Source organism: Callithrix jacchus, chromosome 12, assembly GCF_049354715.1.
Source record: "Callithrix jacchus isolate 240 chromosome 12, calJac240_pri, whole genome shotgun sequence".
Classification (NCBI taxonomy): Eukaryota; Metazoa; Chordata; class Mammalia; order Primates; family Cebidae; genus Callithrix; species Callithrix jacchus.
This window is the reverse complement of record NC_133513.1, coordinates 114,265,240-114,277,398: the sequence shown is the minus strand read 5'-3', so window position 1 is coordinate 114,277,398 and position 12,159 is coordinate 114,265,240. Positions and strand designations below refer to the sequence as shown.

General features: G+C 38.2%; 1 protein-coding gene across 4 annotated transcripts in view; it reads right to left on the bottom strand.

Moving 5' to 3' along the window:
• Positions 1-7,160, bottom strand: part of WDR11 (WD repeat domain 11) — a 59,864-nt gene extending 52,704 nt beyond the window's left edge. The window contains exons 1-3 of one of the 4 annotated variants that reach the window (XM_035269279.3): positions 6,951-7,160; positions 5,898-6,009; positions 789-942 (exon numbers count right to left, since the gene is read on the bottom strand). Coding sequence is in view for 1 of the 4 variants with exons in the window: in XM_002756667.7 (XP_002756713.2) it covers positions 789-942; positions 5,898-6,009; positions 7,035-7,120 (352 nt within the window). In the remaining 3 variants the exon portion in view is untranslated. The remainder of the gene's footprint in view (positions 1-788; positions 943-5,897; positions 6,010-6,950) is intronic. The other 3 variants (XM_078344083.1, XM_002756667.7, XM_035269280.3) reach the window with 3 other exon arrangements.
• Positions 7,161-12,159: the final 4,999 nt, after the last annotated feature.

The window sequence follows — 12,159 nt, the reverse complement described above, 5'->3', positions numbered from 1 at the left end:
GTTAAAATCTCAAGGTCGAAATTTTGAAGTGATATGAAATATCACTTCAAAGAAAATAAAAGGCAATTTGCACTGATCATTACTTAAAACTATAAAATCAATATGAAACTCTACTAGCCACAAGCAAGATGTCAGACTTCCCTAATGCTTCAGTGGAATTACTTAATGGAACTTTACAGTTTTTCATGGTTTTTCAAAATATAAACAGAATATGTAAAGACCTAGTTCAGTACCTAGAACACAGTAAGTAGTTAATAAACATTTTTTAAATAGTCATTTAAAAAATTCATTCAGTCAAGAGGGCCACTGGAAGACTTGAGTCTAAGAATTCTATATTGGTTTTAGGTCAGTAACATCAAATAAGCAAACAAGCAATGAGAATGAAAATGAGAATAAAACTTTGTTCATCTCTATTAAAGAACAAATTACTTAATGTAGAGTAAGCACTGATGGCTAGTTCCTAACAGCAGTGACCAACTTTCCTTATATTGTAGCTTAGATTATAAGACTGCAACACTTAATTTTTCCTATGATGCTTGACTGAGCTGATATTGAAATTAATGAGTTTTACCAAAGCACAGATCAGTTGAGATTTGAAGAAATATGCCTAGAAGTGTATCAATAAGGAAAGAAACAGAGATTCAGATCAGTAGAAAACGCAAAACACAGTCAAGAGTTAACTTGAAATTGGCAAAATTAAATGAATGGGAAAAAACCCTAAAACCAAAAAACCCACTCCAAGAGTAAGTGTATCAATATACACACTTAGCTGAGCAGACTTTCCTCACCCTGGATAGGCTTGGCATGTTCTTGGATCTCACACTGAGCTATTCCTGCTGCTACATCCCAGATGATGATCTTTCCATTGACATCAGCAGAAGCTAAGCGCAAGTAATATGGTGAGCCAATGTTATGGTGATAGTTTTCCCTGGCCCATTTAACCTAGTATCAAGAAGAAATCAGATCAAGTTCATACTTGCACTGAATGAAACAGAACATAATTTCACAAAACATCAACCAGAACCCATCCTACATTTATATTACAAAAACATTAACAAGAATAAACAGAAACTGCTTTTCACTTTGAAAGCAGCATTTTTGTTACTTTGGTATATATTTTTAATTGTAGTTAAAATATTTTTTTAACATATCACAATGCTCCTGCTTTACAATATGAAAAATGATTCACAGCCTTAATATTTTGGGAAATTTAGGTTAAAACCCGAGGATGCCTTGCAAATTCGTTTTCCTAAACTCTAATTTATGACAAAATACCTAAAATCATAAATTGCTAAACAAAATGTTTTTTCTGTATTCTAGTCTCCTAACTAAAAGGAGACAACTTAAAAACACAAAAATCTTGCAGAGGGAAAATTAGGAGAAAGCAAAGGCAAACAAAAAACTCTAGCTATCTACCACTTCCAAAAAACATTAAGTTTTTTCCCTTAAAAAAAAATTTAAAAACACAAGAATTCCAGAGCAAATCTGATTAAATTCCTGCACAATGAATACTGACAGAGTAAGAGATACATTTCATAGTCCTCACCAGGAGTCAGGCCTTCCCTGGTCACTACCACTCCTCTCTTCTATCTCAGTATCTTGCTTATTTTCTTCAAAGCATTAACTATACAATTTGTATTTATTTTATTTACAATCTTTTTGACTCTTCATGAATCCATCAACTGTAAGTTCCATAGGTCAGATCATGTAGTCTTTGTTCACGTTTCTGACTTAGTACAGTGTCCAAAGCTGTTTTTAATAAGTAGATTTAAATATCACAGAATTTTCAAATATATAAAATATAAAAATATAGGTATAGCTATACATGTGTATAAATATAAATACACTCATATATAATGCTAAGGAAGGAAAGTAAGCCAACCAATTGCAATAGTATTCATGAAAAAGATGGAAACACAACATTTTCTGAAAATGAGTGTTAATAAGCCTTAAGGTTTTCCTGTAATAGATCTTTTGCTCAAGCAAAAATTTTTAAATGAAGTCTGTATGTGTATATATGCATATGTATGTATGCTTATGCATATTTGTATGTATATATGTTTGAATGTGTATGTTTATATGTATAGAATGTGTATGACTAGAATATATATAATGTATATATGTATATACAGTCAATTCTAGTCATTTATAGATTCTGTATTTGTCAATTTATCTACCCACTAAAATTTGAACCTCAAAATGAACACTTGCAGTGCTTTTGTGGACAAGTGCAGAATAGTGAAAAAAATGTCATCCAACATACATGGGTGTTCCCAGCTACGGTCAAACACGAATTCTTGCTTTAGCTTTTACAATGCAAAACAAATGTTCATTTCACGATTTATTTAGTACCACATTTTTCACATTTTTGTTCTTTTTGTTGGTGATTTCACTGTTTAAATAGGTCCCCAAGCATAGTGCTTCTACTATTTTCTAAGTACAAGAAGTGTTGCAGTGAGCTGAGATTGTGCCATTGCACTCCAGCCTGGGGAGGGGGTGTGTGTGTGTGTGTGTGTGTGTGTGTGTGAGAGAGAGAGAGAGAGAGAGAGAGAGAGAGAGAGAGAGAGAAGCTTTGCTCAGGCATGTGTTGTTGGCTACGAGTTTAACGTTAATGGATCGACTGATATAGTAAATAAGATGTCTTTAAACGGAAACACATATAAAGCAAGGTTACGTATTGATCAGCTGATGAAAATGTTGTGACCAGAGCCTCACAAGTACCTAACCCCTAGGAGCAAACAAAGTTTCAGTATTCACTAATTCAGTGTATGCAACAACTTTACAGAATATAGCTACCATGAATAACAAGAAATGATTGTTTCTATGTGTATATATGTTTCTATATGTGTATATATATGTGTATGTTGAATTCTATTTAGGTAAACTCCAAGCCATGTACATATATATATATATAAATCAACTAGACACATCATAATCAAACTACTGAAAACCAAGGTTAAGAAAATCTTGAAGGTAATCAGAGGAAAAAAGATATAACACAGAGAAACAAAGACAAAAATTTTTCATCAGAAACTATGTAAGCTGGAAGATAGCTAAGTGACTTTTTTTTTTTTTTGAGATGAGTCTCACTCTGTTGCCCAGGCTGGAGTGCAGTGGCACCGTCTTGGCTCACTGCAACCTCCACCTCCTCGGTTCAAGTGATTCTCCTGCCTTAGCCTCCCAAGTAGCTGGGACTACAGGTGCACACCACCATGCCTGGGTAATTTTTGTATTTTTAGTAGAGACAAGGTTTTGCCTGTTGGCCAGGCTGGTTGGTCTCAAACTCCTGACTCTGGTGATCCACACACTTCAGCCTCGCAAAGTGCTGGGATTACAGTCGTGAGCCATCAACCGTGGCCAGTGAAATGATGGTTTTAAAGTATAACTAGAAAAAAAAATTGTAAACCTAGAATTCTATATTCTTTGAAAATTGTCTTTCAAAAACAAAGGTGAAATGCTTTCTCAGACAAATAAAAGCTGAGAAAATCAACCTGTATTAGACAGGCACTTCAAGAACTTACAGTAAATTCTGTCAATGGGAATATAATACCAGACTGACGCCTGGATTTACATAAAGAAATAAACCCTCCAGAAATGCCAAGGGCAGAGTGTAGGGGAAAGGAAACAGAGATCTATCCTGATTATCAGATCAACTGATATCTCAGTGCTATGTTCAAGTAACCCTTATTTTACTTTATAATGGCCCCAAAGTGGAAGAGTAGTAATGCTGATGTACTGTTAGAATTGTTCTACTTTATTATTATTATTGTGAAGCTCCTTCTACGCCTAATTTATAAACTTTATCACTGGTAAGTATGCATGAGACAAAACACAGTATATACAGGGTTCGGTTTATAAACTTTATCGTTAAGTACATACAAGAAAAAATACAAGATATATAGGGTTCAGTACTATCCAGGGTTTCAGGCATCCACTGGGGTCTTGGAACATTTCCCTTCTGGATAGGGAAGTATATAAAGAACACTTACAACTCAATTATAAAAAGATAAATAATAGAATTTTAAAATGGGCAAAGGATCTGCACAGACATTTCTCCAAAGAAGATATACAAATGGTCAATAACACATGAAAAGATACTGCACACCTTTAGTCATCAGGGAAATAAAAACCAAAGCCACAATGAGAATTAATTCATACCCATTAGGATGGTTATAATCAAAAGAACAGAGACTAGCAAGTGTTGGTGAGAATCTGGACAAATTGGACTCCTCATACACTATTAATGAGGATGTTAATTTGGAAAACAGTCCAGCAGTTCCTCAAAAAGTTAAAAACAGAGTTACCCCATGAGTCAATAATTCCACTCCTAGAAGTATACTCAAGAGAAATGAAAACACAGGTTCACACAAAAACTTGTACATGAATGTGCAAAGCTGTACTATTCGTAACAGTCAAAAACTACAAAATATCCAAATACCCATCAATAAAATAAATGTGATATATCCTTACAGTGGAATATTATTCATCAGTAACAAGGAACAGAGTATTGATATATGTATATGTATACATATATCATGAAAATATGCTAAGTGAACAAAGTCAGGCACAAAAGACCACAAATTATATGATTCAATTTATATAAAATGTCCAGAATGGGCCAGTCTACAGATACAGAAAGTCGATCAGTGGTTGCCAAAGGATGAGGGAAATGAGAGAAATGGAATGTGACTGCTAATGGGTATGGGGTTTCTTTTTGAGGTAATAAAATTCATTGTAATTGTAGCTGTATAAATGAATATACTAAAAGCTGCAGAATTGTGCATTTTAAATGAGCACATTTTATGGTATGAGTATCTTTAAAAAGCTATTTTAAAACAAAGAAAAAGAAAAAAGACTCCGGATCTCTCTCTCAAATCCTGAGGTCTCTCCTAAAGCTCAGATCACTACAATGCAATATATTACAGCCATTTCAGACTTTGCATGTTAAAATCACTAACTTCATAGATGCTTATCTCTGATAACTGGCAACACTGTCATCGACCACACCAAAAGAAACCTTGGAGTGACTTTATTCTCTTACTCTCCTTTATACTGATCACTCTAACGGCCATCAGGTTTACCTCTTATGCAGCTCCTAAAATTTCAGGCCTTTAGAATTTCCCGTGAAAATTACTGCAAAAGTCTCCTAAATCATCTTACTCCAGTCTTGCATTTCTCCAGCAGATCCTCCACTGCTGACAGAGTTTTTCTAAAATCCAAATATGGTTACATCAATCTCCTACTTAAAAATCCAAACTCTTTCGTAATCTTATAAAACTTTCAGGACAGACAGCTGAATCTCTCTGGCTGCCTCCTTTTTCATCACTCCTACAAGTGTCCCACCTTTTAGCCAACTTTATGGCAGGCTACTTACTTCTGTGCATTCTTGCTTTTCTCTGCAATGCTCCTTGTCAATTTATTTTGCTAACTACTGTTTACTAGTCTTGAAAGTGAAAAGACTTCTGTGACTCTCCCACAACTAGGTAATACGTAGGAAAACTCCTTTGTTTTCTCACAGCATGTTAAGCAAGTCTCACTTATCACACTATCACACTGTGAGTCTTCCTTACAAGAAAGAATTATATGAGGCCTTTCATCTCTATATCCATAGCACATGGTAAGTGCTCAAAACTAAGGAATGACTGTATGGTCTTGTAAATGACAGAACTGGCAGCTTCTACCATTTGTCTCTCATCTGCCTTAAAATGATCTAAGAACCAGCATTTAATAACTCATCCTATATTGACATTTAGTCATACATGGAAGTTCTAGGCTGCCCCAAATAGATTATATTTAAAAGCTATTCAACACTTACACATGAGATTTAATGAGAGCCTAGTGATAAACAGTATTAAACTTTAAACAACATGTTAGGGTCAAACTGGGATTTCACTTACCTTGACAACATCAGCTTTATGCTTTTCTAAAACTTGAAGCGTCTGGGCAGTAATGGAATCAATCACTACCACAAGTGAATGACATCCATAAGCAATTAAACCTTGCCAGCCCCTAGCAAAATAGTAATGTTAAATTTTAAGTACAGCACAAAGCAGGAAAACTTATTTCTGGCCAACCCTAAGTAAATGATAAATCTAATTCATATGTACCACCCTTAATAAAATCATTTAAATCCAAAGGGCAATATTTATCATTACCCTATTTAAATAAAAGATCTGGCTAAGATTAAATTGCTTGTTGAAATCCACTTTTCATTCGGATAAAGAAAAGTTCTAAAAAACATGAGTTCTAAAAGAGCCCCAAGGACATAAAAAGCAACTGTAGCCTCTGATAGTTGTTGTGGGCATATGTCTTTCGCTTATCCGATTCCCAATCCTTAGTATCCACCGTGTGACTGGGGCATCTGAGACTAATCCCAGTCCCTCCAACTAGATAAAAACAAACAAACACTGGACAAGACATTTCAGTCCTCCTAACAACATCCCACAGCTACAGAATTGTGCTTTACGTTTGTCTAATGAGTAGTTTTCAGAGTGGCAGTGGTAATTTATAGTGAAAAGATAGAGTAATGCAGACACCTGTTGAAGACAGGAATATCCTACACAGGAGGAGCCTGAAAAGAGAAGGTGAAAAGGACAGGTGAGAGAACAGGTTCCTAGCGCAGGGCCTGGCACACTGTTGAAGGAAAACAGGAATACAAGAGAAAGAAAAAGAAGACAGGATGGGGAAGAGAAAGTGGACAGGGTATTAATGGTGGAGAGAGAGAAGCCTGGAAGCTGGAAAAGAGATAAAGAGAGGAGAATGGAATGACAAAAGGACGAGGTGCAGAGAAAACAGCAGATAAACGGGCGAGGAAAAGGAGGAATGTATTTGCACTGGGGAATTTCCCACACGGAACTATTATCATTTCTGTAACAACAAAAAAATCCACCAACTAAAAGCAAATCTCATTGTGTGAGGGCGGCTCCCTGCCTTGGTGAGGCCAAACTAACCAGCAGGTGAAACCTCTTGTTCTTCCCCTTTCCCCTCACATATTCCCGGCCGATCCTGGCGACCTGGAAGCCCGGCGCCCTCACCAGTCCACCGCCGCCTTGTTGTGGGCGTTGAGGGCCCCCGTGAGGGTGCGCGCCGACACCTTGAAGTTCACTGTGTAGGGCAGCATCGCGGCGGCCAGCCCAGGCCCTCGGCGCCGACCGGCAACCAGGAAGCAGTGGACACTGTGCTTCCGTTCCAAACAGTGTCCGGGTGGCCCCTGGGCGCCGCTGTCAGGTTCCGCGGGATTCAAAGTTCCTGGTTCCACCGCTCCCGGATTCCATCGCCCCCAGGTTCCGTGCCTTCAGTTTCCTCGCATCCCAGGTTCCGCTGTCTCCAGGGTTCCGCCCCTTAGGTGGTTGCTCTAATCCGCCTCAGCCGGGGACTATACTTGGAAGAAGAGGCGCTGCCTCCAGTCAAGTTTGTTTTTTTCAGGTCGGGGCTGTAGGCCTCTGTACCCTGCTGGAAATCGTGAAAAGCAAGAGAGAAAAGTCCCAGTTATCCTTTCTGCCTTTGATAAGTGAATTTAGTGCAACTACGAGTGCATGAGGGATCTACAGATGAAGACGACACGAAGTCTCCGCTCTCACGGCCTTTACAGAGAACAATGAATGACATTAATTAAGGAATGAATGAGATTAATTGAATAAAATTGCCAGAGCGAATGAAACGAATGGCCCGAATAGAAACAATTTCCAAATATAGATAACACTGCATATCTGGTGTTGGCAATATTCCCTTTGCACTTGAGGAAGAAGCACTATGCCTGGGGTCCAGTGTGACCCTTGGTCTGTTGTTGGGGTGCCTTTCATTTTGCACTTTCTCCTCTGCTGCTCTCCAGGTCAGACCTAATCCTTCCCTCCTTTGTGCTCAGGGTTGGGTTTATAAGCTTTAACTATAGCACTTAAGGCAATAGTATCTTTTCAGCAATGATATTTGCAGATATGTGTTTCTCTCCCCAATACACTGTTAGCTCCTTGATCAACAAAAGGGACAACATATTGATTTTTCATCACAGGTTTTTGTGTCTACGTTATCACTCTTGTAAAACAGCTTTCTCAAAGATCACCTATGTCCTCTTAGTTGTTCAAACCAATCATCAGGTTTTGACTTTTGTTTGATCATGTTTTGTTGAGGTTTCCCTTCCTTTCCTTTGTGTCTTACCTTTCCTTACCCCACACCCTAACCTACTGATGCTTTGGGGGCCACCAGATGTGCCCATAACCGCAGATCAAAATGTATCACTCTCTTATTAAAAATCTTTGATGCCTCCACTGAGAAGATTGCCAGTTGGCTCCCCAAACTCATTCCCCCTTGTTTTCTTAGGGATAGAACTTACGTTTATATCTAGGTACATATCCCCTCCATTAAATGAGTACATTCCCCCACTCCATTTATAACTAGACCCAGCCATGAGACTAAATTTCTGGCCAATAAATGAAAATGGAAGTGTTGCATAGTGACCTCTGAGAAGTCACTTTGCTGTTCTGTGCAATTTCAGTAGTTATACCTTACATTATTTTTATCTTCAGATGTATCTTGTCTCAAAGGGGAGGCCAACACCTTTTAAAGTAACCATAATACAGGAAAAAGTATATATACCCTAGTAGACTTAGAGTTCCTCTCATAAAGAAACAAAATCCTAACCTACCTTTCTTTCCTTCTTTCCTTCCTTCCTCCCTCCCTCCCTCCCTCCCTCCTTTCTTTCTTCTTTCTTTCTTTCTTTCTTTCTTTCTTTCTTTCTTTCTTTCTTTCTTTCTTTCTTTTCTTTCTTTCTTTTCTTTCGAGCTTCACTCTCATTACCCCGGCTGGAGTGCAATGGCACAATCTCAACTCACTGCCACCTCTGCCTCCTGAGTTCAAGCAATTCTCCTGCCTCAGCCTCCCAAGTAGCTATGATTAAAGACACCCTCCACCATACCCAGATAATTTGTATTTTAAGTAGAAATGGGGTTTCGCCCTATTGGTCAGGCTGGTCTCAAACTCCTGACCTCAGGTGGTCTGCCCAGCTTGGCCTTTCAAAGTGCTAGGATTACAGGCTTGAGCCATCACACCCAGCCCATAGTCTTCCTTTCACCTCAATGTCTAGCACCTTCCCTGGCATACAGTTGGTCTTCCAGAAATGATTGACAGTGCAGGAGTTTCAAATGCCCACTAAGCATAAAGTAAAACAGGCACAAGGTGAATCAGCCATCAGCTCAGTAGCTCACAGATGGGGGCAGGCAGCAGGTAACAAAACCTCCCATCCCCCTGGTAAGAAAAAGCCTCTTGGAGAAAGAGAGATTAATTAGTTTAAATCTATAAGCTACCTTGAAGATGTGGATGTTGAATATTTAGGGCAAGTACCAGCTGGGTTTGGGACAGTAATACATCTCCCATGATACAAGAGTGTACAATTAAGTATGTTAATGGATTTTTATGGCCTTCTCTGTAGTATCTGTCTTGGCCAGTGTGGAAGATAGAATATTGGAAACACTGGACAATTGATCTCTTTAATAGGACAGAACTTATGGTCCTCTTTTATGCCTAAAAAAACTAGCATTTCACTCCATGCCTGATGACATAAACTCCAAAGCCTGCTAATGTACACTCAGGGTATCCTGCCACTGCTAAATCATTTGCATCCCTAAACTAGGACAACTTTTTTACCCTTTTCTTTTGAAGTTGCTAGAGATAAATGTATGTGAACTTCTGATTTCTATTTTGATTTGGTGATGGAAACAAAGAAATGGAGGAAGACAGAAATAATAGGTAATGTAATAAATCACTTATTTCATAAGTGTCATAGGTGAGAAAGTCAGTAGCTTCCTTCTGAGCACTCGCAAAGTGAGTACTGTGATCAACCCTTTACCTGCATCTTCTCATTTCATCTGCACAAAGCCACAAAGGCTGTATTATCACAAATATTTTCACGGGTTCACAGAATTGTCCAAGTTTATACAGACAATAAAAGGCAGAGCCAGCATTGGAGGTCAGGGAAATCTGATTCTGAAACACGTGCCTTTAACCACATTGTCCCCATGTCATGATCTACTCCACAGCCCAGTTGGATGAAACTCCAGCTGCCTGGGAGGCATGAGATTTAAAAAAAAACAACAGCTTTACGAAGATATAAGTTACATATCATACAATTTATCCATCTAAATGTACAATTTGCTGTGTTTTAGTATATTCACAGAGTTTAGCAATCATCACCATAATTAATTTCAGGACAGTTTATCACTTCTGTACTTATTAGCAGTTGCTCACCATGTCCCCACTTGCCTCCCCTCAACTCTAGCAACTGCTCATGTACTTTCTGTCTATATACATTTGCCTGTTCTGAATGGTTGGTTCATATGAAGGAAACCACAAAGTATGTAGTATTTTATGCCTGGCTTGCCACTTACCATAACATTTTCAAGATTTGTCTATGTTGTATCATATATCAGTACTTTATTCCTTTTCACTGTTGAGTAATATTTCATTATATGGATGTACCATATTTTATTTATTCAGTCATCAGCAGATAAGCATTTGGTATATTTCTACTTTCTAGCTATTTCAAATAATGTTGCTATGGACATTCCTGTATGTATTTTTGTGTAAATATGTGTTTTCAATTCTCTTAGGTATATACTGAGTAGTACAATTGCTGGCTCCTGTAGAAACTATTTAACTTTTTGAGGAATCTGTAGACTGTTTTCCAGAGACTGCACCATATTGCATTTCTCTTAGCAGTGTGTGACAATTCCAATTTCTCCAAATCCTGGCCAACATTCATTATCATCTGTCTTCTTTATAATAGCCATCCTAGTGGGTATGAAACAGTTCTCACTGTGGTTTTGATTGACACTCTTCTGATGGCTAATGACGTTGAGCATCTTTTCAAGTGCTTACCGACCATTTATATCTTCTCTGAATACATATTCAGATCCCTTGCTTATCATCATATTGAGGTATCTCTCTTTTAACTACTGAGTTATAAGAGTTCTTCATATATTCTAGAAACAGTGTCTCCTTTCTTTTTCTATTTTTTTTTTTTTTGAGACAAGGTCTCACTGTCACCCAGGCTGGAGAGCAGTGGTATGATCATAGCTCACTGTAGCCTCAAATTCCTGGGCTCAAGGGATCCTCCTGTCTCAGCGTCCTGGGTAGCTGGGATTACAGGCAGGAGCCACAGTGCCTGGTTGAGTCTCTTATCAGATACATAATTTGTCAAAATTTTCTCACATTCTGTAGGTGGCAGCATGGACTTTGAGCCACTTAGCTGAGCAACACATTCCCAGTGAGGCAAAGGGCTGTGGTCAAGGTCTTGTTTCCAAAACCAAGCAATGGCCTGGTTGTGATCTGATTGTGGAAAGGAAAGGGAACACAATTGTGACAATGAGAATTGTGTATGTAAGCACAAGGTGCACTACTCTCAGGAATAACTGAATGAGTCAAAGGAAAGATGTGTGACTTTTCTTTTTTATATGTTTTATTATTTGTGTAGCTTTTATTTGCATTTGTTTTATGTTATGTGAAATGGCAAGATAATGAGCAACTTTAGGCACACTGGTGGTGGTCCTACACAGTATCTTCTAGTGCCATGTGCTTCTATGTGCACAAGTCCATAAAGTCCATGCATTCGGTGTGTTTCTTTAAAGGCTTTCAAATGCCCTTCTATTACTAATGCCAGATATCATTTGTCGAGCATTTAATCGTGTGCTAGGAGGCAAACTAAGGACTTTCTATGTGAGCTAAGCCTTTTCCACTTTTTAACCCCTCACACTGGATTTTCTTCTGGGCCTGGAGAGTCATGGAAGGTTAGCATTAGTAATAGGAGGGTGTTGATTGGGACTTTGGGCAGATAACTTGACCTCATTAAGCCTCCTTTTCTCCTTCTGTTATTTGTGGGGGAGGAGAATAACTATTCCTGGATGATGAAAAACACAAAATTGATAACATATTAAAAGAGCCCAAAACAGCACATAGCTTTCAACAGTACCTTATTATTTGCTAACAGTGCTGAAGCGTGGATCTAGGTCTCGTTTCCTTTCTCTTTCCTTTTTTCTTCTTCCCTTCTTTCTTCTTTCTTTCTCTCTCTCTCTCTCTCTCTCTCTTTCTTTCTTTCTTTCTCTCTCTTTCTTCTTTCCTTTTTTCTTTCTTTTTTCTTTTTAGACATGTTCTCACTCTATCTCCCAGGCT